General features: G+C 51.7%; 1 protein-coding gene across 1 annotated transcript in view; it reads left to right on the forward strand.

The window, feature by feature from the left end:
• The window catches only part of LOC119453853 (uncharacterized), a 210,848-nt gene extending 185,651 nt beyond the window's left edge, over positions 1-25,197 (forward strand). Inside the window, exon 8 of the mRNA XM_049666891.1 lies at positions 24,949-25,197. Coding sequence (XP_049522848.1) covers positions 24,949-25,100 — 152 coding nt within the window. The 3' untranslated portion in view covers positions 25,101-25,197. The remainder of the gene's footprint in view (positions 1-24,948) is intronic.
• The last annotated feature ends 289 nt before the right edge of the window (positions 25,198-25,486 follow it).

A 25,486-nucleotide genomic window follows, 5' to 3' on the forward strand; every position in this document is an offset into this window, starting at 1 on the left:
CACCGTCTTCTACAAATCGGGACGGAAGAACTTTGATGCCGACTGCCTATCACGCACCCCCACTTATCCGCCGCTGCAGGACGACGAGAATGACGACGCCTTCCTGGGAACAATAAGCGCGGAAGACTTCGCTGAACCGCAACGAGCAGATCCGGTTCTAAAAAAGCTCGTAGAGTACTTACAAGGTAACACAGACGTTGTCCCTAGGGCATTTAGGCGAGGATTGTCTTCGTTTTCCCTGTAACACGACGTACTCGCAAAGAACTTCTAACGTGCCCGCGCCAAATACCTTCTTGTCGTTATTCGAGCACTGCGTCCAGAGCTACTGCACGCCCTACATGACGGTCCGACCACTAGACACCTTGGAATCTCCGTCACGCTATCGAGTATACAAGCGAAGTATTACTGGCCGTGCCTGATTGCTGATGTTGCCCACTACATCAGAACATGCCGGGCAAGACACCACAAAAAAAGGTGTCGCAGTTTCACCCGACAGGCCAAGCATAAATTACGATAGCAAATTAGTAGAGAGCTATACGGAGTAAGGATAGCAGTTTTATGAGCTGTATCAGCTTGGACATGCAGCAGCACCGGCAAGACGCAGAACTGTTGTCGACGCCGTCGGCGTCTTGCCCGCGTTCGCATCAAACGCGCGCGGCGTTGGTGACTGTTGCCGGTGCCGCTGGGGGCGGCTCGGAGGTTTTCGACCAGATCAGAACGGGACACGCAGCGTCGGAAATCTTTACCACTTTCTCGCGTCACAACGTTTTTATATAAATAGGCATTTGGTGCCGCAGCTACACGTCGCCTCCCACGGGGGTCCACACCCAAACTTGGTCCCCGGGGTTGTAGGACACGTCCCTGTGGCGGATGTTGTAGCGTCGTGCGTCTGCCTGCTGCTGCTGGCCGATATGCAGCCGCGCGAGCTGCCGAGCTTCCTCAGCACGCCCTGCAAATTCTTCGGCGTCAGTTGTCGATAGGTCTGCTTCTTGACACGGCAGCATGGCGTCCAGCATCGTCTGGACTTCACGACCGTAGAGAAGGCGAAAGGGCGGGAAGCGCGTCGTCTCTTGCACGGCGGTGTTATACGCGAAGGTCACGTAAGGCAAGATCCGATCCCATGTTTTGTGTTGAACGTCGATGCACATTGCGAGCATGTCTGCGACCGTCTTATTCAGTCGCTTGGTAAGTCCGTTGGTCTGCGGATGATACGCGGTCGTCTTGCGATGCCTGGTGTTGCTCAATTCAAAAACCTCGTCCATAAGCTGCGCTGTGAATGCTGTCCCTCTGTTATTACAGTGGAGGGAGCACCGTGACGCAAGACGATGTGGCGCATGAAGAACTGCGCTACCTCTGAGGCCGTGGCTCGTGGGATCGCCTGCGTCTCAGCATAGCGTGTTAAATAATCAGTCGCGACGATCACCCATTTGTTGCCGTCGGCAGAAAGAGGAAACGGTCCGAGAATGTCCCTGCCGACTTGGTCGAAAGGCGTGTGAGGTGCTTCAATTGGCTGAAGTAAGCCAGCCGGTTGAACGGATGGTGCCTTGCGGCGCTGGCATTCACGACAGCCTTTAACGTACTGTTTGACGCTTGCCGAAAGCCCGGGCCAATAGTACATTTCGCTTACTCTAGCGAGTGTTCGTGAAAAGCCTAAATGACCAGATGTTGGTTCGTCATGGCAAGCGAAGAGGATGTCGCGCATGTCCCTTGGAACCACCAGGAGGTACGCACGGCTGGTCGAACGAGCATTCTCCTTATAAAGCACGTTGTCTCGCAGACAGAAGGACGTCAGCGAGCGGGACAGATGGCGCGGTATGGTTGTGTCGCGGCCCTCTAAATGATCGATGATCGGTCTAATCTCAGCGTTGTCACGCTGCCGTCTGCTGAAGTCCGACGAACTAATGGCGCCCAGGAAGCCGTCATCATCCTCTGTTTCCTGACTGGCAGGATTAATGGGTGCGCGGGACAGCGTGTCAGCGTCTTCATGCTTACGGCCAGACTTATAAACGATGGTGATGTCAAATTCCTGTAGCCGCAAGCTCCACCGTGCCAGTCGTCCTGAAGGGTCGCGCATGCTTGCCAACCAACAGAGGGCATGGTGGTCGGTCACTACTTTGAAGGGACGACCATAGAGATAGGGGCGAAACTTTATGATCGCCCACACGACCGCGAGGCACTCTTTCTCCGTAGTCGAATAATTCGCCTCGGAACGGGACAGGGAGCGGCTGGCATACGCTATAACTTTTTCCACTCCATCTTGGAGCTGGACGAGCACTGCGCCAAGGCGAATGCTGCTGGCATCGGTATGCACCTGAGTATCAGCATCATCGTCAAAATGTGCAAGAACGGGTGCTGACTGCAGGCGCTGTCGTAATTCAGCAAAAGCCGCCTGTTGCTCATTATGGCACACAAATGGCGTATCGTCCCTTGTAAGGCGTGTCAGGGGTTCCGCTATCTTCGAAAAGCTTTTAATAAACCGGCGATAGTAGGCGCACAAACCCAGGAAGCGCCGGATGACCTTCTCATCGGCAGGAGCTGGAAACGCGGCCACAGCGGCAAGCTTGTCTGGATCGGGTCGGACCTTTTTGGCACTTACTACATGCCCGAGGAACTTGAGCTCTTCGTAACCAAAGTGGTACTTATCGGGCTTAAGTGTGAGGTCTGCCGATCGGATGGCTTCTAGCACACTCCTTAGGCGGTGAAGATGCTTCTCGAACGTTTCAGAGAAGATGACCACATCATCCAGGTACACAAGACAGGCCTGCCACTTCAGTCCAGTAAGGACAGTGTCCATCATTCGCTGGAAAGTAGCCGGGGCTGAACACAAGCCAAAAGGAAGCACTCGAAATTCATAGAGCCCATCTGGAGTCACAAAGGCTGTTTTCTCGCGGTCGCGTTCGTCTACCTCGATTTGCCAGTACCCGCTTTTTAAATCGAGAGAAGAAAAATAGTGGGCACGCCGTAGTCTATCTAACGACTGGTCGATACGCGGCAGCGGGTACACGTCATTTTTAGTCACGTTGTTGAGCTTGCGGTAGTCTACACACAAGCGTAGCGTTCCGTCTTTCTTTTTGACAAGAACGACCGGAGACGACCACGGGCTGTTGGAAGGTTCGATGACGCCATCGTCAAGCATCTCCCAGACTTGCGTACGTATGGCTTCGCGTTCTTTTGCCGACACGCGGTAAGGCTGCTGGTGTATCGGGCGTGCGTCTTCGTACGTGATGATATTGTGTTTAGTGATGGAAGTCTGGCGTACCTTGGAAGAATGTGCGAAGCAGGTCCTGAATTCAAGCAAGAGCTTGCGCAGTGCTGTCTGGCTATCGGTCGACAGCAGAATTGATGTCGAGATGGCCCAGAGACGTGTCTGCTGTCTCCACTACTTCTGACGTCAAACAGTTGTTAACGTTTGCTACTGCGTCTGCAAACGCTAACGAAGTGCCGCGGAACAGGTGTCGGTGCTCGTAGCTAAAGTTGGTAACAAGCACTTGCGAATGACCAGCACGAATCTGTATGACACTTCGAGCCACACAAACACCTTGCTTCAGTAGGTGTTCCAAGTTACTTTCGGCCACCGCTTCGCCATCGCGTAAGCCCCAGCATGTGACGTCGACGAGGACACTGGCTCGTGGAGGAAACGTTAGATTGTCTGCCAAAACACGAAGTACGTCATTGCGTTGGCCGGCTTGCACGTCGATTGCTCGTTCGGCAGAGAAAGTTATACGACGCCCTTGCAGATCGATAATCGCGCCGTACTCCTGCAGGAATTCAACCCCAAGAATAACGTCGCGGGAGCATTCGCGTAAGACAAGGCAGCTCGCTACGAATGTAGATCCTTGAATCTCCACTCTAGACGTGCAGGCGCCCAGTGGAGTAACGACGTGGCCGCCAGCCGTCCGAATCTGCGAGTTATGCCAGGGCGTGATCACTTTCTTCAGCTGCGTTGCTATTTTCCCGCTTAGTGTCGTGTAGTCTGCGCCGGTGTCCACTAAAGCACCAACGGCATAACCGTCAATAGTCACTGGTATATCGAGCGAAAGCCGGTCGTCCCGTTCAGCTGCAGGTGATGTCGGATCGGTAGGTTTCCGTAACTGCGTCCGTCGGAGGTCTTCAGCGCTTCGACCGTCAGCGACCTCGCCCCCAAAGATCGCCTCAGTTAGTTTTCCCGGCGGGGACTGGTCGATCGCTCGGAAGAATACCGCTGGGGCGGAGGTGAAAATCGTCTCGGAGACGGCGATCGCGACTGCCGCCTGGCAGGCAGTGGCAAGCGCTGCTGAGAGAGGTAGTCCTCAACGTCCCGGGGTCGCTGGCCGTATCGGGGCGGCAGCGAGTATGCGGAAAAGCCGCGAATCCCAAGGCGCCGGTATGGGCACTGGCGGTACAGGTGGTCAGCTTCACCGCAGTGGAAGCACAGAGGCCGATGATCGGGTGTGCGCCAAACATCCGACTTCCGAGGGGACGGGCGTCTGTCGTCGACGTAGTGAACCGCTTGCTCCGAATGGTGGGCAAATGGAGCGGCATGAACATCGGGCGGCGTCGTTTACCCAGCGTCGCAGTATGGTATCAGCTGCGCCGACTGAACTGACACCGTAGGAGGAGCACGAACGAACAGCGGCGGAGAGGAAGCAGGGCGCTTCAGGGCTTCCGCGTAGGTCGCACGGGGGTACTCAGGAGGTACTGGCGGGCGTTAGCAGGAGGCAAGGTGTCACGGAGCGCCTGGTGCAGTTCGTCCTTTATAATGCTTGCTATGGAGCTTACCGTAGGTTGCGGTGTTACGGTGGCCTTCTGCAACTCTTCACGCACTACAGAGCGGATGAGTTCTCGCAGAGAGTCACCGTTGCTTCCTATGGCCGCGAAAATGTCAGCAGTAGACATGCTGTTCGCTTGCCGCTCATATAGGTTCGAGCGATGCAGAAGCATCTTTGCCATGGTCACGGCATCGGACAAGAACTCCGCGACCGTCTTCGGAGGGCTGCGTACGAGGCCAGCGAAAAGTTGCTCCTTGACCCCGCGCATCAGATGACGTAACTTCTTCTCCTCCGTCATCCTTGGATCCGCTCGTCGGAAGAGGCGCCTCATGTATTCGACGTACGTGGTCACAGTTTCGTTTGGCAACTGGACGCGGGCCTGAATCGCTCGTTCCGCTCGTTCGTAGCGATCAGCACTGGTGTAGGTCTCCAAGAGCTGCCGACAAAACTCGCGCCACGACGTCAGTTGCTCCTCGTGGTTCTGAAACCACGTACGCGTGCCATCCTCCAGGTAGAAGTAGACGTGCCTGAGTTTATCCGTTTCGTTCCATTTGTTCACGGAGGCCACGCGCTCGAAGTCGACCATCCAGTCTTCGACGTCTTCGAACACTTCCATGAAACGTCTTCGGGATCCGTGGGCTCTCAAGGGTGTAGCGGTTCGACATCGTGCTTCCCGTACCGGTTGGGGCGGTTTGAAGGGAAGCGCTGGTCATACCGGTTGATGTGGTGGGAACTATAGCGTTGACGACTTCTGGAGACAGTCCCCTGATCCTGCGGCTGGCCCGATGCACGGGAGTGTCGACAGGCACTGAATTCGTAGCGCGGATCCTTGGAGGGGTCTGCAACATCCGTGAAGACGCTTACCCAGCACCTCCATCAGTTTGTCGCGAGCCTCGATAAGTAGTCCTGAAGGTTTAATAAACGTAGAGTTCGTAGACGCGACCGACGGAGCTGGCTCGAGCATAGAAGGAGCGCGCGGTCTTTCTTCTTCTCTTGGGCTCGACCCACTCTTGCCCTCGACCCACTACCTACAGGTGGCAGTATCAAGGGTATAACGAGGCGGCCGGGCGTAAAGGAGAAATAAGGGGCTGTAGCCGGTAGTTTCGTGCTGGGCGGTGTTAAATGCATATGTAACGAAAGGTAGAACACTGTCCCAGTTCTTGTGATCTGTTGAGACGTACATGGACAACATGTTGGAGAGAGGTCTGTTGGTGCGTTCCGTAAGGCCGTTCGTTTGGGGATGGTATACGGCGTAGAGTGTCGAAAACTTGAACAACATAGACGAAGCATCTCTTCCACGACATCTGCAGTAAACTGTCGCCCACGATCGCTAATAACGACCTTAGGAGGCCCGTGTCGGAGAATGATAAATCGTAGCTAGAAAAGGCGCACGTCGGCTGCAGTAGCCGATGGTATTGCAGCCGTCTCACAGTAGCGTGTTAGGTGGTCAGTGCATACAACGATCCAACGATTTCCGTTAGAGGATCGTGGAAACGGGCCGAGAAGTTCGACGCCGACTTGCTCGAATGGAGTCCTTGGTGGTGGAACAGGGTGTAGTCTACCAGAAGGAGTACTCGTGGAACGCTTGCGCCGTTGACATTCGTTGCAGCTAGACTCGTACTGCCGCGTCGTCTGATGCAGATTAGGCCAGTAAAATCTTTCTTGAAGATGGCAAAGTATTCTAGCTGCTCCCAAATGACAGGAGGTTGGGTCATCATGCATAGCCCGCAAGATGGAAGTGCGTAGACTTTTCGGGACCACGAGGAGATATCGTGAGCCTGTGGTAGATTAGTTCTTATATAAAAGCTCATCACGTGTGCAAAAGCGATTGGCTGTTGATTTCTTTTGGCAGCCAGCTGTTGCTTTAAAGTGTCGTCGTTTTGCTGCTAAGTCTTAAAGGTATTTATATTAGGAAATGCTGGCTCCAAGGATACGATGTAGTGGTCGAAGTTGTCCGCGTCACAGTCCGTTGTGGGAAGCGGTAGCCGCGAAAGGCAGTCTGCATCGGCGTGCCGTCGACCGCTTTTATAGGAAACGGTGAAGTCGTACTCCTGCAGACGGAGGGTCTAACGTGCAAGCATACCAGATGGATCACGCAGATTGACGAGCCAGCACAAACAGTGATGGTCTGTGATGATGGTGAAAGGGCGTCCGTACAAGTATGACCGAAAGCGCTGTATTGCGAAAATCACTGCGAGACATTCCTTTTCCGTGACGGTGTAATTGCGCTCGGGCTTGCTTAGAAAGCGAGTCGCGTACGCTAAGACGTGTTCTTTGGTGTCGAAGCGTTGAATAAAAACAGCGCCGACACCAATACCGCTGGCATCCGTGTGCAGTTCTGTTGAAGCCGCAGGGTCGAAGTGTTTGAGAACGGGATGGGACGTCAAACGGAACTTCAGCTCACGAAAAGCAGACGGACATTCTGGGGTCCCGTCAAATTGAATGCCTTTCTGAAGCAGACACGTCAATGGATGCACGATGTGAGCAAATCCGGGAATAAACCGACAGAAGAATGAGCAAAAAGGCCCAAGAAGCTTCGCAGCTCTCTTACTGAGCGAGGTTGTGGAAAGGCTTCGACCGCAGCCGTTTGCCCTGGATCAGGTCTTATGCCTTCTTTGTCCACTAGGTGGCCTAGAACCAGCGTTTGGCGTTCGCCAAAGCGACACTTTTTGGAGTTTAATACCAAGCGTGCTTTGCCTAGGCACTCTAGCACAAGATTGAGCCATGTGTTGTGTTCACAAAACGTGCGTCCGAAAATCACGACATCATCCAAATAACACATGCAGACTTCCCACTTCAAACAACGCAGAATGTTGTCCATGAATCGCTCAAAAGTTGCGGGCGCGTTACACAGCCCGAACGGCATCACATTAAATTCGAAGAGGCCGTCTGGCGTAACGAATGCCGTTTTTTCCTTGTCTGCCTGGTGCATCGGAATCTGACAGTATCCGGGCCGCAAGTCTACGCTCGAAAAGTATGAGGCCGAAGAAAGGCAATCTATAGCATCATCAATCCGTGGCAAAGGGTATACGTCTTGATAACGGCGTTGAGGCTGCGGTAATCAACGCAAAATCGCCATGTGCCATCTTTCTTTCTGACTAGAATTACTGGGGCTGCCCACGGACTACTCGACTCTTGGATAACGTTTTTCTTTAGCATGTCACGGACTTGTTCATTGATCACCTTGCGCTCCGAAGGGGACACCTGGTATGGCTTTTGTCGCAGAGGCTGGTGAGATCCTGTGTCTATGCGGTGATGGACACGAGAAGGGGGAAAGGATGGTGGAGCCTCTTGCTGGGAAAAGTCGAACACTGCGAAGTGCTTTCGTAGAATATTCGCGAGCTCCTGACGTTGGTTTGTACTGAGCGATTTGTTTACCATAGCCATTATGGAAGTGTCCGGCGCGCATGCAGTTGAATGGGACTCCTTCGTGGCAACGCGGCCTTCTGCAAGGATGGCGAGCGCCAACACTTGATGTTCACGAATAGCTGCAAGTTTCAGACCCTCTGGTAGTACTGTGGGTTCATTGGTGCAATTTATCGTCCATAAGACAGTACGCCCGTCAATAACCGACAGCGTGCAATAGGGGACCAGAACATTCTTCTTAATGCAACTAAGGGGAAGAGGCTCTACGGTAGCATCAAATGTTCTGTCGGTTGCAGAAGAACAGGCGACTGGGACACAATTGGCGGATAACGGCGGTACGACGGTATCTATAGACACACAAAGGGCACTTTCACTCTCGTAACATGGCGGGTGATCTACAAATAAGTCCGGAAGACTCGATTCTACAGTTATTTCACCCGTTCGGCAACAAACGTTGGCACCACACAGCTTCAGAAAATCGAGGCCCAGAATTACGTCATGCGTAGCATGAGATAAAACTACGAACTCCGCGTTATATGTTTCACTGCCCAAGCTAACTTTCACACTGCACAGACCTACAGGGTATAATAGTTCTCCACTCACTCCACGAAACATATCGGCACGGTCCCATGAAAACAGCACTGCGAGAGAATGCGAGACTTATTACTGAAACGGTCGCTCCTGTGTCCACTAAGGCCATTGTTGAGACGCCGTCTACACGCACACACACCTTATTTTTAACATGTAAATTCGTGGAGGTATTTCTGTCAAAATCGAAGACTGTCCAGCGGCCTCACCTCCAACGGCCGCGCTGTCTAGTTTTCCGGCGAGGGCGACGGGTAGCGGCGCCGGGGAGACGGTGGCCGGTGCACGTGAGGAGCAGGCGGTGGTGTCAAGCTCCGATCGTAGGCAGGGGAACGGTTTCGCAGTGTTTCCAGGGTCTCGTTGGACATACGGCTTGAATAGGTGTACGCACGGCCAACGCGTTGCTGGCCAGGTATTGATCGGTCGTACCTTGGCGGCTTGCGGCGTGGTGGGGCCGCGTTACAGTACCTGGCAATGTGGCCCTCGACACCACCGTTGTAGGACAAGGGAGGAGGGCGATTGACGAAATGTCGCTCAAAGCGCTCAGCCGGCAGAGGTCGTCGAACTGGGTACATCATGTCAGTACGCTGAGCAGGAGCCGCACGCCACTGTGCACCACGGTTGGGTTGAAAGCGTTGCCCACATCGCTGTTCGGACGAACACGTCTCCGGATGTGCCCACGTAGTTCTAGCCACCTCGACGTCCGTGACACACACAGACGGTGGAATAGTAGCGCATGGTGCTGTGGGCGCTGAGTGTGATACTGGGTACGTAGCCGGCGGTTGAACTTTGTTGTACTATAATCCATTGTGTCGCCGCAGTTCTTCGCGTACTATTTTCCGGATAATAGAGGCAAGGTCGGTGGACGGGCTCGTATCGACGCTGGCGACAGTGGTCATGTTTACCAGTCGTCCAAATTTGGGTGCGATACGACGGGTCCTAAACGTCTCAAATGTGCGGCAGTGACGCAAGACATCTGAGACGGAGGTGAGGTCTTCTCTACATATCAGGAAATTGTAGACGACTTCCGCGATACCTTTCAAAAGATGTCCGACTAGGTCTTCTTCAGACATCCGCGGATTTACGATCTTGCACAGCTTGAGCACCTCTTCTATATAAGTAGTGCATGTCTCTCCCTGACTTTGAGCTCTTTGGGCAAGCGTTCGCTTCGCACGTTTCTTTTTTGCACCAGAGTCGCCAAAACATTTTACTATTTCCTCAACAAACCGTTTCCATGTTGTTAAAGGCTGTTCGTGATTCTCGAAACACATCAGTGTGGTTTCTCTCATAAATAGGACGACGTTGTCAAGCTTGGTGACCGAGTTCCAGTTGTTATATTGGCTCACCCGATTGTAGTGCGTAAGTCACTCGTCCACGTCTTCTCCCGCTTTTCCCGCGAACCAGCGTGGCTCCATGTAATGTTGTGCGGGTGCAGCTGCCGTTGACCCTTGCGCGGTTGCAACTGGTGCTGGGTCTGGTCCTCCGTGCTGTGGCATGATGACTGTTGTCGGTGAGAGACCGGCAAGGCGGCGGCTCCGGCGAAATTCAAGCGCTTGGGACTCCGTAGTACGTCGACATCGTGTACCCAGCACCTCCACCACTCTGTTACGGGTTATTCTGTTAAGAGAGGGTTTATTGGGACACGACGTAACCGACTGCCTTGAGTGCCAACCTAGGTTCCGTGATCCCTTGGCAAAAACGTCCTTTTCTTACACACCTCTTATCTGCGTCCCACTACAGCGTATGACATGTACCCAAATGACACAACACTTTGACGCTTGTAACAACATATATATATATATATATATATATATATATATATGATTGTAAAGGAGGAAAGAGAAACTTAATTCTGCAGCCCTTCATGGAGCACGGCGCGGAACGCGCGTTTGCTCTCCGCCGTGAGTTCGCTTCCCGTGCAAGCACGCGTCCCTCGCGCCCTTTCACTCCCACATACAGCATACGGCGCGCGGCGACGCTTTCATTGCCATTGACGTCATACGGAACCTCACGGCGACGGCGACGGTAACGGTGACGGCGACGCCGAAGGCAGAAATCCGCTTTGGAGTGTCCATATAATTGCTATCGCAATAAAAGGCCAGCGAGGTTCCTACAACCGATCCAGCAACCTTAGCGACCATTCTAGCAGATATCAATGGACTTGTGAAGGCGAAAATTAGTGGATTAGTCGTGGCTACTAACTACGTTACCCGCTGCGCCGAAGCGAAAGCCCTACCCAAAGATACTGCCGTCGAAGTAGCGAAATTATTCGTCGAGAGCATCGTGTTACGACGTGGTGACACAGAAGTCCTGATCACCGACACAGTAACTGCTTTTACGGCTGGCTTACTCAAGCCATCCTGTAATATAGCCAGACAAGTCACCGCCTACTATCCGCAGATGAAGGACCTTACACTGTAGAGCACTGCACTGGCTCGGGCCCACCCGAAAGCGTTTCTCGGCGGGCTCGGGCTTAAAGCCGTGGGCCCGGGCCGGGCTTGAGGCCACGGGCCCGGGCCGCATGCGTGCTCACTCATTAAAGGGCCTAAGTCAGGCCTTCAAGCACAACCGAACACCATGCATTGCATGGTCGAATGCATTCTGTGCCAAGCTGAAGTGACACGTGTAAGAAGGATGACTCTTTGTCAGCATCATCATCAGCTGCCTATATTTATGGCCACTGCAGGACGAAGGCCTCTCCCTGTGATCTCTAATTACCCCTGTCTTGCGCTAACGTATTCCAACTTGCGCCTGCAAATTTCCTAACTTCATCACCCCATCTGGTTTTCTGCCGACCTCGACTGCACTTCCCTTCTCTTGGTATCCATTCTGTAACCCTAATGGTCCACCGGTTATCCATCCTACGCATTAATGGCTTGCCCAGCTCCACTTTTTCCACTTAATGTCAATTAGAATATCGGCTATCCCGTTTTTTTTATCCAAACCGCTCTCTTCCTGTCTCTTAACGTTAGGTCTAACATTTTACGTTCCATCGCTCTTTGTGCGGTCCTTAACTTGTTCTCGGGCTTCCTTGTTAACCTCCAAGGTTCTGCCCCATATATTAACACCGGTAGAATGCATTGATTGTACACTTTTCTTTTCAATGACAGTGGTAAGCCCCCATTCACGATTTGGCCATGCCTGCCGTATGCACTCCAACCCAATTTTATTCTCCTGTAAATTTCTTTCTCATGATGAGGGTCCCCTGTGAGTAATTTACCTAGATAAACGTACTCCTTTACAGACTCTAGAGGCTGACTGGCGATCCTGAATTCTGGTTCCCTTGCTATGCTATTGAACATTACCTTTGTCTTCTGTATATTAATCTTGAACCCTACTCTTACACTTTCTCGGTTTAGGTTCTTTATAGGACCTGTCAATGTAGGACAATGACATATAGGACAATGTCATATGCAAACCAAAGGTTGCTTAGACATTCGCCGTTGTTCCTCACTCGTAAGCCTTCCCAGTCTAAGGGTTTGAATACTTCTTCGAAGCACGCAGTGAATAGCATTGGAGAGATTGTCTCCTTGCCTGACCCCTTTCTTGATAGGTATCTTTCTACTTTTCTTGTGGAGAACCAAGGTTGCTGTGCAATCCTTGTGGATATTGGCCAAGATATTCACGTATGCCGTGGAATGGTGGCGTAGAGCAGAGGTAGAACACCCGGCTTGTAATGCGAAGGCCGTAAGTTCGAATCCTGCTCCAGTCCACTGCATTTTCAGGCATGGAGTCACGCATGACACCTGCAAAAAATATATCGCTGAGAGCTAGTGGGGCTATACTAGTCCAGGTGCAATAAAATTAGGAAGGCCCAGTATGCTTCAACAAAGTCACTCCCTCACCAGAACAGGAATTGGCCTCCCTGGTGCAGTATTCGACCACTACCTCCCTCATGACTCTTTGTATATCTTATCAAAGAAATAGAAAGTTTGCTTTTCATTTTTCTAAATACGCTTAGCCCATGAGAAAAAAAAAGAGAACTACGCGGTTATCTTAGGTTGACGTATCCAACAGTTTCGGTCAGTGGACCGACCTTTTGCATAGGAGGTCCACCGACCCAAACAGTTGGGTAAATAAACCGAAGACAACCGCGAAGTTGTGCTTCTCAGTTTTCTATATATATATATATATATATATATATATATATATATATATTGTTACAGGAAGAAGGCATGCCCACGAATGTAGAAGCATGTATATTTACAAGCGATGTCTATGGCGTTCAGGCAACGGCCAGAGTCTTCGTCTTCCTCTCTTTAGTGTCCCCTTCTTCTTTCCCTTCACCGTAACATCACCCTCCCGGTGGGGTTAGCTCCGTCCCGGTGCAGATTATAGAGCCTCACCTAATGGGGAGACATAGGGCCTGAGTCTGGCGACGTGAACAACATCGCCGGTGAGGTTGGGAGGCACTGAAGGCTGACTGACTGGGGCGATCTCGTATGTCCCGTCGGACAGTTGTCGTAAGATCTGGCATGGACCAGAATAACGGGAAAGAAGTTTCTCCGACAAGCCGACGCGATGTGAAGGCGTCCAGACAAGGACAAGGGAACCAGGTGAAAAATGGTGATCTCGGTGCCGAAGGTCGTAGCGTCGCTTTTGAGAAGCTTGCGAGACTGTGAAGCAATGACGCGCGACCTCTCGGGCCTGGGCGGCTAAGGCAATAGCATCGCGAGCATAGCCAGTGCTGGGTGATTGTACTGCGGAAGGTAGCAACGTGTCGAAGGGCAAGGTGGGGTCGCGGCCATACAAAAGGTAAAATGGTGAGAATCCGGCAGTGTCGTGACGCGACGAGTTGTATGCGAAAGTGATGCATGGTAAAGCGACGTCCCAGTCACGGTGACCGTCGGAAACATACATGGCCAGCATTTCAGTTAGTGTGCGGTTGAGTCGTTCGGTGAGGCCGTTTGTTTGAGGGTGGTATGCGGTAGCAAGCTGGTGTTCTGTAGAACAGGAGCGGTGCAGATCATCGACGACCTTCGACAGAAAGTAGCGGCCGCGATCCGTGAGTAACTGGCGAGGGGTGCCGTGGTGCAGGATGACGTCGTATATTAAGAAGTCGGCGACATCTGTAGCACAGCTGGTTGGCATCGCTCGTGAGATGGCATATCTCGTGGCATAATCTGTTGCTACAGCAATCAATTTGTTTCCTTTCATGGAAATTTGAAAGGGGCCAAGGAGGTCGAGGTCCACACGGACGAAGGGCTCTGTAGGGATATTAATTGGTTAAAGTAAACCAGCAGGAGGCATAGCAGGCGTCTTCCGGCACTGACACAGGTCGCAAGAAGCGACATAAGGGCGCACAGAGCGATAAATGCCGGGCCAGAAGCGGCGCCGCAGGCAGTCGTAAGTACGAGTGATGCCCAGATGTCCAGCAGTAGGAGCGTCGTGAAGTTGCTGCAGCACGGCCAGTCGAAGGTGCTTTGGAACGACTAGGAGGAGCTCCGGGCCATCAGGACGAACGCTACGACGGTATAATGTTCGATCGCGCAAGGTGAACATCCGGAGGGACCGGTCATTAGGCGAGGAGTTTAGGCGTTCCATAATTGTGTGAAGAACAGGATCTTGGCATTGCTCGTCGCCAATATGGAGAAAGCCGGAGAGGGACAGAATACTGATGTCCGAGTCTGCATCGCTATCGTCCGGTTGATCCACGGGATTGCGGGACAGACAGTCAGCCTCTTTATGCAGGCGCCCTGACTTATACATAATAGAAAATGTATATTCATGTAGATGCAGTGCCCAACGTGCAAGTCGTCCAGTTGGGTCCTTCAAAGAGGAGAGCCAGCAGAGGGCGTGATGATCAGCTACGACGCAGAAGCTGCGACCGAAAAGGTACGGCCGAAATTTCGCGATCGCACATACGAGCGCGAGACATTCCCTCTCAGTAATGGAGTAATTTCGCTCGGGCGTGGAAAGAAGGCGGCAGGCGTAAGCGATGACACGGTCTTGGCTCCATTGACGTTGAGCGAGGACAGCGCCGATGCCATAACCACTCGCGTCAGTTCGTACTTCAGTGGGTGCAGAAGGGTCAAAGTGTAACAGAATCGGGGAAGTTGTAAGCCGCTCGATCAGGGTAGAGAAGGCTTTCGCCTGCAGTTGTACCGAAGAGAAAGAGACATCTTTCTTAAGAAGGTCAGTGAGAGGGTGAGCGATGTCGGCAAAATTTTTCACAAATCGCCGGAAATAAGAGCATAAAAGCCCAGAAAACTAGGGACATCGTTTGTTGAGCAAGGCACAGGAAAATTTCGCATGGCATGAACTTTCTGTGGATCATGTTTGGATGCCGGTGGCGTTTACGAGATGGCCGAGCATGGTAAATACGCGGCGACCGAAATGGCACTTGGAGGAGTTTAGCTGAAGGCAAGCCCTGCGAAACATGGAGAGTATGCTCGTGCAGCGCCTCAGGGCTCTCAAAGTTCGGCGAAAACAAAATCACATCGTCGAGGTAACAGAGGCATGTAGACCACTTCAAGCCGCGCAGGAGAGAGTCCATCATGCGCTCGAATGTGGCTGGCGCATTGCATAATCCAAAGGGGATGACTTTAAATTGGTACAGACCGTCCGGTGTGACGTAGGCGGTTTTCTCGCGGTCCATCTCGTCGACGCTAATCTGCCAATAGCCGGAGCGGAGGTCAATTGATGAAAAGTATTGGGATCCGTGAAGGCAGTCAAGAGCGTCGTGAATGCGAGGCAGCTATACCTTAGCTATACCTTCTTTGTTATCCTGTTGAGGTGACGGTAGTCAAAGCAGAAGCGCCACGAGTTGTCTTTTTTCTTTACTAAGACAACCGGTGATGCCCACGGGATACTGGAAGGTTCAATAATGTCCTTGTCTATCATCTTGTCGACCTCTTTCTGTATAATGGCCCTTTCTGTTGCGTAGACACGATATGGCCGCCTATGAATGGGGCTGGCGTCACCGGTGTTGAGGTGATGCGTGACAACAGATGTCTGACCAAGTGGACGGTCGTCCAAATCAAAGATATCCCGATAAGATGATAGGAGGTGATGAAGAGTTATTTGCTTGGAAGGAAGCTCAGGGGAAATCATCTTACAAATATCGTCCGCAGGCGTCGAGCACGAAGGAGTGGGTGACAAAGGTCCGTTGGTACTGAGGAAGGATTCAGAGGCCAAAGAAGAAATCTGAAATTCGTCCAAAGGAGTGATAAGTGCTATGGCAATACCGTGTGGCAGCACATGCGCCGAAAATCCGAAATTGAGGATGGGCACGCGAGCGTAGTTTTCGAGGATCCGGATTAAGGTGCTCGGTAGGGCAATATTGCGTGACAAAACCACGTCAGTAAGCGGCGACACGACGTACTCGCCATCAGGTACGGGAGGACAGGGTGTCAGGAGGACATTTGTAGCCGCCTGTGGAGACAGCCTTGCAAACTCAGCAGACCATAATCGGGGTGAAGCACAAGTTGTTGCGTCGGCAGGAAGCGGCAGATCCATCTGTATAACACCTGCGGAGCAGTCAATTTGGGCAGAGTGTTTCGAAAGGAAGTCGAGGCCGAGAATTAGGTCGTGTGGACACTGCTCAAGGACGATAAATAACACAACGCTATAATGGCCCGCAATGGTCACAGGTGCTGTGCACATTCCAAAAACAGGTGAACATCAGCGACTCGCACAGGGCACGGTACGGCGGGCGCCAGAACATTTTTGAGCATTCGGCGGAGAGGAGCGCTCATAACTGAAAGCTGCGCTCCTGTGTCAACGAGAGATGTAACAGGAACACCATCGACTTCAATATCCAGTAGGTTTCCACGTGTAGGTAGGGTCCCGGCCCACAAATCCTCTGTTGGATTTGTGGGCCGGGTCGGAGTTGCAGCTTCACCTCCGGGAGCTGCACCTAGTTTCCCGAAGGGATGCGACCGGTTGTAGATGGGCACGCAGAGCGGTGAACGAGAGGTGAACGGGACCGTCGGCCTTGTGTAGACGGGGAGCGGCTGGATCTTGGTGGAGCACTATCGGCGTTGATGTTCCTAGGCGGCGTGTAGGGCGAGAAAGTGCGATTGTCTGGTACTTGGCAGTAGTTACTCGGAGACGACCACCGAGGAGGCGACGACCAGCGGTTACGGCAATTACGGGCGATGTGTCCAATACCGGAACAATTAAAACAGATGGTTCTGGCATCCGCTGTGCGCCAGTCAGCTAGGTTGCGACGGAGTGGCGGAAAGCTTTGCGTCTGGGAGCGAGCGGCCGGAGAAATCTGGTAGGTGTTCGTATGGCGGACCGAGCAAAGAGATGGAATGCCCAAACTCGCTATTTCCTCCCGAACGACCGCTTGTATTAGCCAGATAGCGGGCACGCTTTCCCGACAGTTGGAACGAACTGGAGCTGGAGCCATGGCCTCAAGCTCACTGCGAACGATACGCGCTATAACTTCCGGTCCTGTCGGCTGAACGAACCGCGGAGGGTATTCACACGAAGATGTCGCGGCGGTATTGGGCAATCTGTCGAAATTTGAGGGACGTGGCGGTCTTTCGCTTGTTCGAAGCGCCGGCACTCCTTTATAATTGCATCCACAGTGGCACAATCCTTACACATCAGGAAGTTGAAGGCATCGTCTGCAGTACCTTTTAGTATGTGACCAATCTTGTCTGCCTCGGTCATGTTGTTATCAGCCTTGCGGCAGAGAGCCAGCACATCCTGTATGTAAACGACATAGGATTCTGTGGACATCTGTGCGCTGCATGCAAGTTCTTTTTTTGCTGCCAACTGACGACCGACAGGTCTTCGAAACAGGTCTCGCATCTTTTCTTTGTAGACATCCCAGCTCGTTAGGTCAGCTTCATGCGTATCGTACCATCGCTTCGCAGTTCCTCTCACATAAAACATCAGGTTTGCTAGCATCATTGTAGGATCCCACCTGTTGTTGTCGCACACTCGCTCGTACGTGGCAATACAGTCCTCGACGTCGGCGTTGTCCGTGCCACAAAATGTCCCCGGGTCCCGCGGATGAGTGAGGATGACCATTGGCATTGACTGCTGAGGCGTTGTCGGTTGTGTCGGCGATTGATCTGCCATTGTGGCGGCAGGGAGATGACGTCCGCTGCGAAGTTCCGTGATGGTACCCCGCACCTTCCACCAAAATGTTACAGGAAGAAGGCCGGCCCCCGAGTGTAGAAGAATGCATATTTACAAGCGATGTTGTTGTTGTTGTTGCCTCAAAAAACATGGCTCGTACCCACGAGGGGGATTGGCCACACTGGATAAAATGTAAACATACACCATGCATAAACATGCACCTAACAATGAACAAAATGGTAAAGGTGAATAATCAAAATTAAGATTTTGGTAACTCCTTAACACAGATTTTAAGATGTCCTATACATAAATTAACTAAATAAAAATTAAGAGAAAACTAACTACAAAAATAAACATAAAATAACATGTCCCACGGCCGGTGCCCTAGCAGCGTAACCTTCCGGATGCTTCAATAAATTTGTGAACAGCAGTGATCATAGAACCCTGATTTGGGCCTAATTGACAGGCCCCAAAAGACAAAATGTTTGGCGTTGTAAGTGCCAAACCTAGATTACTGCTTGAAAATAACAGAAACATTCTACAGAGGGAGGAGAAGCGGTGGCAAGAAAGAAAGAAATGGTCAATAGTCTCCGGTTGTTTACAAAACGAGCAGAGGTCAGTGATTGATAAACCGGATCTTGAAGATAAAAATTTAGGTGGGGAACTCTGCAGCGGAAAGTTGACAGCGTCACCTCACATTGGCGTGAAAGGCACTTGCTCGTGTTCCACCGAAATTTTAAATGTTGAAAATCGTCTGAAGAAAGTATGGACGAGTCATGGCAACTCAGCAATAAAAGGCGTTTAAATCTAGCTCCTGTTATAAAAGAGAAATCAGGAAGAATATTTATGACCGGACCATTTAGTGATGTCGAAGCGAGCGAGTCAGCTGATTCATTTAAAAAGATTCCACTATGTCCGGGGACCCAGACAAAGCGGACTTCGGATAAATTTTCTGGGGCAAGAGTCGAAAATATACTCAGTAGGTGTGACTGATTATTGGAAGTTAAATGTGCACAGACCGAAAGCGCATCTGTAACAACTATTACCTTGGAATTCTGTGGACCCAATTTTCGGATGGCAAGAATAACTGCCAGAAATTCTGCAAGCGATATACAAGCGATGTATATGGCGTTCAGGCAACGGCCAGAGTCTTCGTCTTCCTCTCTTTAGTGTCCCCTTCGTCTTTCCCTTCACCGTAACATTATATATAACAGATATATAAACAAAGCCAGAAGAATGCGTCTGAAACCCGAAGCACGAAGATTAGACAAATCCACGCAATACCCATCGTATATTCGCATACAAAATGACATAATAGAAACATATTGTACAAATCAAAGTAAATACATACGCACCAGCGGAAAAATAACAGCACAGGCAATGGGCAGGCAGGTCACTGATGTTCCCATGGGAGAAACAAATATTTCGGTCTTTTATTGCTTATATACTACAGCTAATGAAACCTCGAGAAGGTTAGACTGACAGGTGCGGTACAATCTGTAAGTCAAAAAATGTCACAGTTTCGCCTTAAGGGCGAAGCAATGAATGCGATAGCAACACAGCAATGTCATACGAAGTAAGGTGAGCGGCTTTGGTAGCAATATGAAGTGTAGTAAACATGAGCTTTAAGTAAGCAGGTGTGCTGCGGCGTAAGTAGACCGACATGAAGAGAGACTGGATGACCACGAGAAGGCGCGTGTGAAACAGTGGTGTTGATGAGAAGCGCTTCCCGTGGGCAGCGCGAGCGAAGGGACACACCAGTAGCGCTGCACTGCCGATCCGGGCAGCATTGCATGTGTAGCGTGCGTTGGAAAATGTGGCCCGACTATTACTAACTCAATGAACAAGCGTGGTGTGAGCGCGCACAAACAAACAGGAATAGATCACACTGAATGACTGCAGACAACGACTGTCAAAACGCTGGCAGCAAGCATACGCCGCTGCGGGCGAAGGTACGTGCGTCTATCGCTTCAACGGAAACTGAGCGGCGAATGTACAGGGTCGTCCACTCTTAGTACGAACACGGCGCCGCGTGGCCGCGCTCCGCGGAGCGCCAGCGCACGTGGCGCGGGGGCGCATCGAAGCTAAGCGGCGCAGGCGCACAGGGGCTTGGAGGCGGTGCTTCGTGTCGTCAGCTAAAGTGCGCGAGCGCGCTGCGCTTTAGACACAACAGGCGGCACAAACACGGCTCGCTCGCGCGCTTTAGCAGACGACACGAAGCCCCGCCTAGAAGCCCCTGTGCGCTTGCGCCGCTTAGCTTCGATGCGCGGCCGCACCATGTGCGCTGGCGCTCCGCGTAGAGCGGCCACGCGGCGCCGTGTTCGTACTAAGAGTGGACGACCCTGTACGGCGCATAAAGGTCAGAGCCGCGTGGAGATAAGAGACGGTGCGCGCGAGCGACGAATGACGAGCGCGGTTGTTGGCAGAGAAGTGCGCCCCCCCCCCCCCCCCCGCTCCCTCCGGCGCTCGCTTCCCGCTTCCTTGCTTGCGCGTGGGAGATTGAGTGCGTTCGCTCTCCGTGATAGCGCGCGTCCCCGCACGCTTCCGCTCGGGCATACGGCGCGCGGCGAAGATTTTATCTATAGGGAACCTCACGGCGACGGCGACGACGACTGCGACGGCGACGGCGACGACGACTGCGACGGCGACGGCGACGCCGACGGCAGAAATCCGCTTGAAGTGTCCATATAATTGCTATCACAATAAAAATAATTCTTTTATAACTGGCCGGCCCTGGTCATGCACGCGCATGCCCTAGCTAAGCTTAGTAATGAACGGCCCGGCCCGGGCTCAGTAACACGGGCCCGAGCTTGGAACCATGGGTCCGGGCCGGGCCCGGGCTGGTCTCGGTCATGTACGCCCTGGATCGGGCTTTGAATTACGGGCCCGGGCAGGGCTCGGGCCGAAATGTCAGGCCCGTTCAGTGCTCTATTACAGAGTGCCTGAATGTTATCGCACCTTATCCATGGACGTCGACGTCGAACACAAGACCTGGGGTGTAGTCTTTCCTTACAGAACGTTCCCTTACTACACGGCAGTGCAAGAAATAACGCAGATCACGCCGTTCAAGCTGGTTTACCGAAGGAACCCGACGACGACTCTCGACGTCGTGCTCCTTCACGTCGTCGATGAAGAGAACCTCGAGGTCGCCACCTATCTGCAGCGCGCCGAAGAAACACGAGAACTCTCCCGTCTGCGCATCAAGAACCAGCAAAGGGCGGACCACCGACACTACTATCTTCGACGACGCTACGTAGAGTACCAGCCCGGCGACCGTGTTGGGTTTGTATCCTGGTACACCGACGAGGACTTAGTGAGAAGCTTGGTTACGCTATTTCGGACCCTACAAGATCATCTGACGTATTAACGCTGTGCACTACGATGTCCTACCAGATGACACTATGCAATCACAGCAGGGCCTCTATAGACCTGAGGTTGTCCACGTTGTGCGCCTTAAGCATTTCTACGCCCGCTGACGAAGTTCGGGACATTGTGACATTGTTTCTCAAAGGACGGACCACTTGCTTTGTCGTTGATTTTTTCTTTACTATGGGTACTTGTGTATTTTGCTCTTCTGTTTGTTTGTAGCATCGTGACGATGCTTAAGAGCGGGACATTGAGACGTGCAGGTGCCAAGTGCATTCATGGCCCAGCTCGCTAAAGCGTTGACGGGAAAGGTGTTCAATGAAATAAAAGCCGAAGTTTCGCCCGAAAGGCAAAGCATCCACTGCGATAGAAAATTAGTACACAGCTATAGAATTCAGAATAGTAGTTTTATCAGCCGTACAAACTTGGAACTACTCGCTTACTAACTAGATTAACAAGCATGGTGTCAACGCGCACAGGCAAACATAGACACATCACACTCGATGACCTACGGACACTCACTGTCAAAACGGTCAAAACGCTGGTGCCAGGAAGCGCGGCAGCAGCTGCGGGCTAAGTGACCTTCGTGCTGTGTATCATTTCAACGCAAACTGAGCGACTATATAGAACACCGCACGCACAAAGGCATGAGCCGCCTGCAGATCGCTATAAAGACAAGGTGTGCGGGACCGCACGCAGCCCTGCAAAGTACGCAGTTGGGGCACGAGTAAACGCCGTCCCCTCCGTCCCGCGCTGCTTTCCCGCTTCCCTTCCTGCGCGCGCGAGATTGAGCGGCGATGGTATGTCCCCATGAGCGTGGTCGCGAAATACGCAGTAGCTGTCGGAGAACAACGTACAGACCTAGTGGCACATATCCAGTGCTCGAAGTCGGCGTCAAAGAGTTTCTTCCAACATTGATACCTACCCAATCCCACGTTTACAGTAACCCATGTCGGCGTCAAACGTTTGTTAAAGATCGGCACGTATATAGGTATACACATTGCTACCTGTCACGGAGCGGCATATTTTCGAGAGTTTGAGGCGTTTTTGACGCCAATTAACGGGCGTCAAAAACATGGATTGATCACTGTACAGCGTATAACTTCTCGACACGCCGAATTACGGGCGTCAAAAACGTGGGCTCCTGACTGTGCAGCGTATAATTTATTCCACATCGACACGCCGAAATACGGGCGTCAAACGCCTCGTGGCCTCACGGGGTGCCGTCTCGATTCGAGACGCGACACGCCGATTACGGACCCAGAAGTGTGCGTGTACGTCCGCGTGGTATGCCGGGCTTGACCTTGGCCCTTGACCTTAGGAGAGAGGAGAATCTGCGGTTCTTCGTCCATGGTGAAAGTGCCACGGCTAAGACTGTTGGGAGCTAGGAGCCGTGAATTAGGAGAACTCTACATACCGGCAGTTTCGATGACACAGGGAATTAGGGAAAGGCAGGGCTATTTAAGCGCAGGTTTTGGGCCCTGCTGATTAGTCTAGAAGCTGAACCCATGAACTGCGGAGAAGCAGTTGGGGGGGGGGGGGCGGCTAGTGCCGTCCAGTATCGCCTGGGCCGCCTGGCCACGTCGGAACTTCCGGCAACTTGTTGACGTACGAGACGTCAAACCAGCGTCTGCAACGAAGCTCACGGTAGTTCACCTCAAGTTAGCTCAACCTGCTTGAGGGAAGTCGTCAGATCTAGACTCCCGGGAAACCCAGCTCAGCAATCGCATCCACCTCGACAAGATCGGACCGCCAGCATTCTTCGGGAAAGCTTTGTGCACCGACCTCACGGTTTATGGACTTGCTGCTGCTACCCGGTCATGCGTATGACACCTTTGTTTTCTTTCGAACTTAGATTTTTTTTAAACTTTGTTTTAGTGAAATGCTGTTAAGTGTATTCTTGTTTATTTGATCCTCGCACTGCTTCATTTGTATATCTACTGTTAATTGCTCGTATTTATTTGTCTTCATCATTGTGTTATATTAAGTTCAGGTGTGTTAGTTTGTCAGGTGTTTTTTTATTTGCGTATAATTATCAGCCCATAAATATCTTGTTTTTTTTGTTTACTCCCGACTCTGTCTCTTTTCACTGTGCTCGCTTCTGTACGGAACGACCAACCAGCTTGTCTACCCCGTCGATCAACTTCGCGCCGACGACGAATCGGGGACAGCTGTGACACTACCTATTCAGTGACCGAAGTTGGTTCGATGGTTGGTTTCGAACGCTGTTGCCGCAGCATAGCAGCCCGATGCGCTATCATTCGAACATTGACGGTCCACACATTGACCCAGGTAGGCGGGAAAAGGTTCAATACAAACACAGATAGATAGAAACATACAATCATACATTGATAGTCTCCGGAAAGTGCGTGACGTATCCAAAGAATACTAACGCAACTCCCGCGGGCTGCCAACACGCTCCACTGTCAGCGCGGCACGCGCCAGATAAGGGTGCGACTGTTTTCACAACAAATCCGTGCAGGGGCGGGGCCTCGCCTCGATGACGTATGACCATTTAATTTTTTTTGCTTCCTCTCTGCTTCGCGGCGTTGGAACGGAGAACACGCTGGGCTGTTGTTGACTAGGCAGAACTGTGGCTGCTGTTAAGGGCTCGATGGTATTACTAAATAAACGCATCGCTGTTTTGATGATCCATGTATAATCTCACTATCAGGGAGGGAGCATTCTACCTGACTGGAGCAGTATTTCTTTATTTGGGGTGTTGCTACGCTGCGCTGCGCAATACCCCAACGACCGCCGCTTTGCGTCGGCGCCGGGCACCGCTGCTTCCGCTGCAGCACCGGGGCACAACCGACCACGCCACCAAACAGAGTAGAAAGAAAAGAAGAAACTGGTGATACCAAGAAAGAAAAGAAAATTAAACTTCTTGTCGAGGCGGGATTCGAACCTGCGTACCGCCCCCGCTCTCAAAGCGACCGCGGTAACCACTAGGCCATACAGCCACGCATTCATGCGAACCACATGATTGCGTTCAAGCGTCACCGTCTTCGTCGAAAAAAAAAGAAAATGGTGATACCTCATCGGAGGCGAGGCACCGCCCCTGCACGGATTTGTTGTGAAAACAGTTGCACCGGCAAGGCGCGTGCCAGCCACGACCCTCGCGCTCTTGATCGCGTTACCGCGCTCTCGCTGCCCTCCCCACCATTCCACTTGCTCACGGGGTAACAAGGCGTTCACCAAGCCGCATTCCTTCTCCGGTCATCCTCGCACGCTTTCGCTCGCGCCCACAGTATACAGCTCGTGGAGCGCCATAGAATCGTGTCGTACTTTTAATTTATACGCAAGTTACGGAACATTACGCTGTTCCGCTTCGACGGTGCCCTTGATCGCGCAGGCGCGTCATTTGAGAGGTGCGTCGTGCAAACGAGCACTTGTAATTCAATAATTTGATCATCCGCGTCAGCGGAAGTTCCCATTTATTGTTTCGGTATTCCTTCGCGGCAGCAGTAAAATTTCGTTATATTGAAACTGTATAATCATCCTTAGTTATATTGCAGTTCTAAATAGGTGGTGTTCAATCCACAAGATGTTAGACTTTTTGTTTTGTGTCATCAAAGTTCGCAGTATCAATATTTTGCTTAGGAGCAATGACACGACTTGTAAGCAGTTGTGGGTGGAGCGACGTAGATGATTCCTAGCTATACCGAAGTAATGAAAGAATATGAGATTAAATCGCCTAATGAAACTCATTGATTCAAATCAAGCTGGATTATATTTTATCAACTCCGCTGATGCACAAGCAAAAAAAAAGCAATGCAGCACTTTACCTGTACATGGAGTTCTGGACAGGCCGCGTATTTTACTTATTGTGAATTTCTCCTTTCAGAATTACCAAGCTGCTTTTACTGGGTACAACGCACTATAGAAGGAAATCACTCACAATGTGATCAAGCGTACCTTGGGAATTGCTTCATGATAACTGGACAGTACTACAATCTAAGTGATTATATAGGAAAGTGCGATTTCAGCTCCATGTGATACAACTTCTTCAGAGTTGCAGACATGTCCATTATCTTACAATGCTCCAAGTTGTTGTTGCGAGCCGGCTAATAAAAAATTCTAGAATTTATGAGCATTTATGCGCCATATTGTTACGACGCAACCAAGAGTGGCGACAAAGTCAGAAGATGATGATTTGACGTGTCGAGCTGTAATCAGTCTGGACAGCTTCTTGTTTGTATATCGTTGCCTTTCTTGTGAATAGTGTAAATACACCTGTATATCTGACTTCCACAACGTAAGAAATTGGGGGGAACTGCGGGGTACCCACGAGAGAAAACAATGGAGCTCCGCAGTGTTTGTCACCTCGGATGGGATAGCATGATGGATAAAACAGGTTCCAAAATGGCCCGGCCCACATCAAC

Source organism: Dermacentor silvarum, chromosome 5, assembly GCF_013339745.2.
Source record: "Dermacentor silvarum isolate Dsil-2018 chromosome 5, BIME_Dsil_1.4, whole genome shotgun sequence".
In the NCBI taxonomy this organism is placed as follows: Eukaryota; Metazoa; Arthropoda; class Arachnida; order Ixodida; family Ixodidae; genus Dermacentor; species Dermacentor silvarum.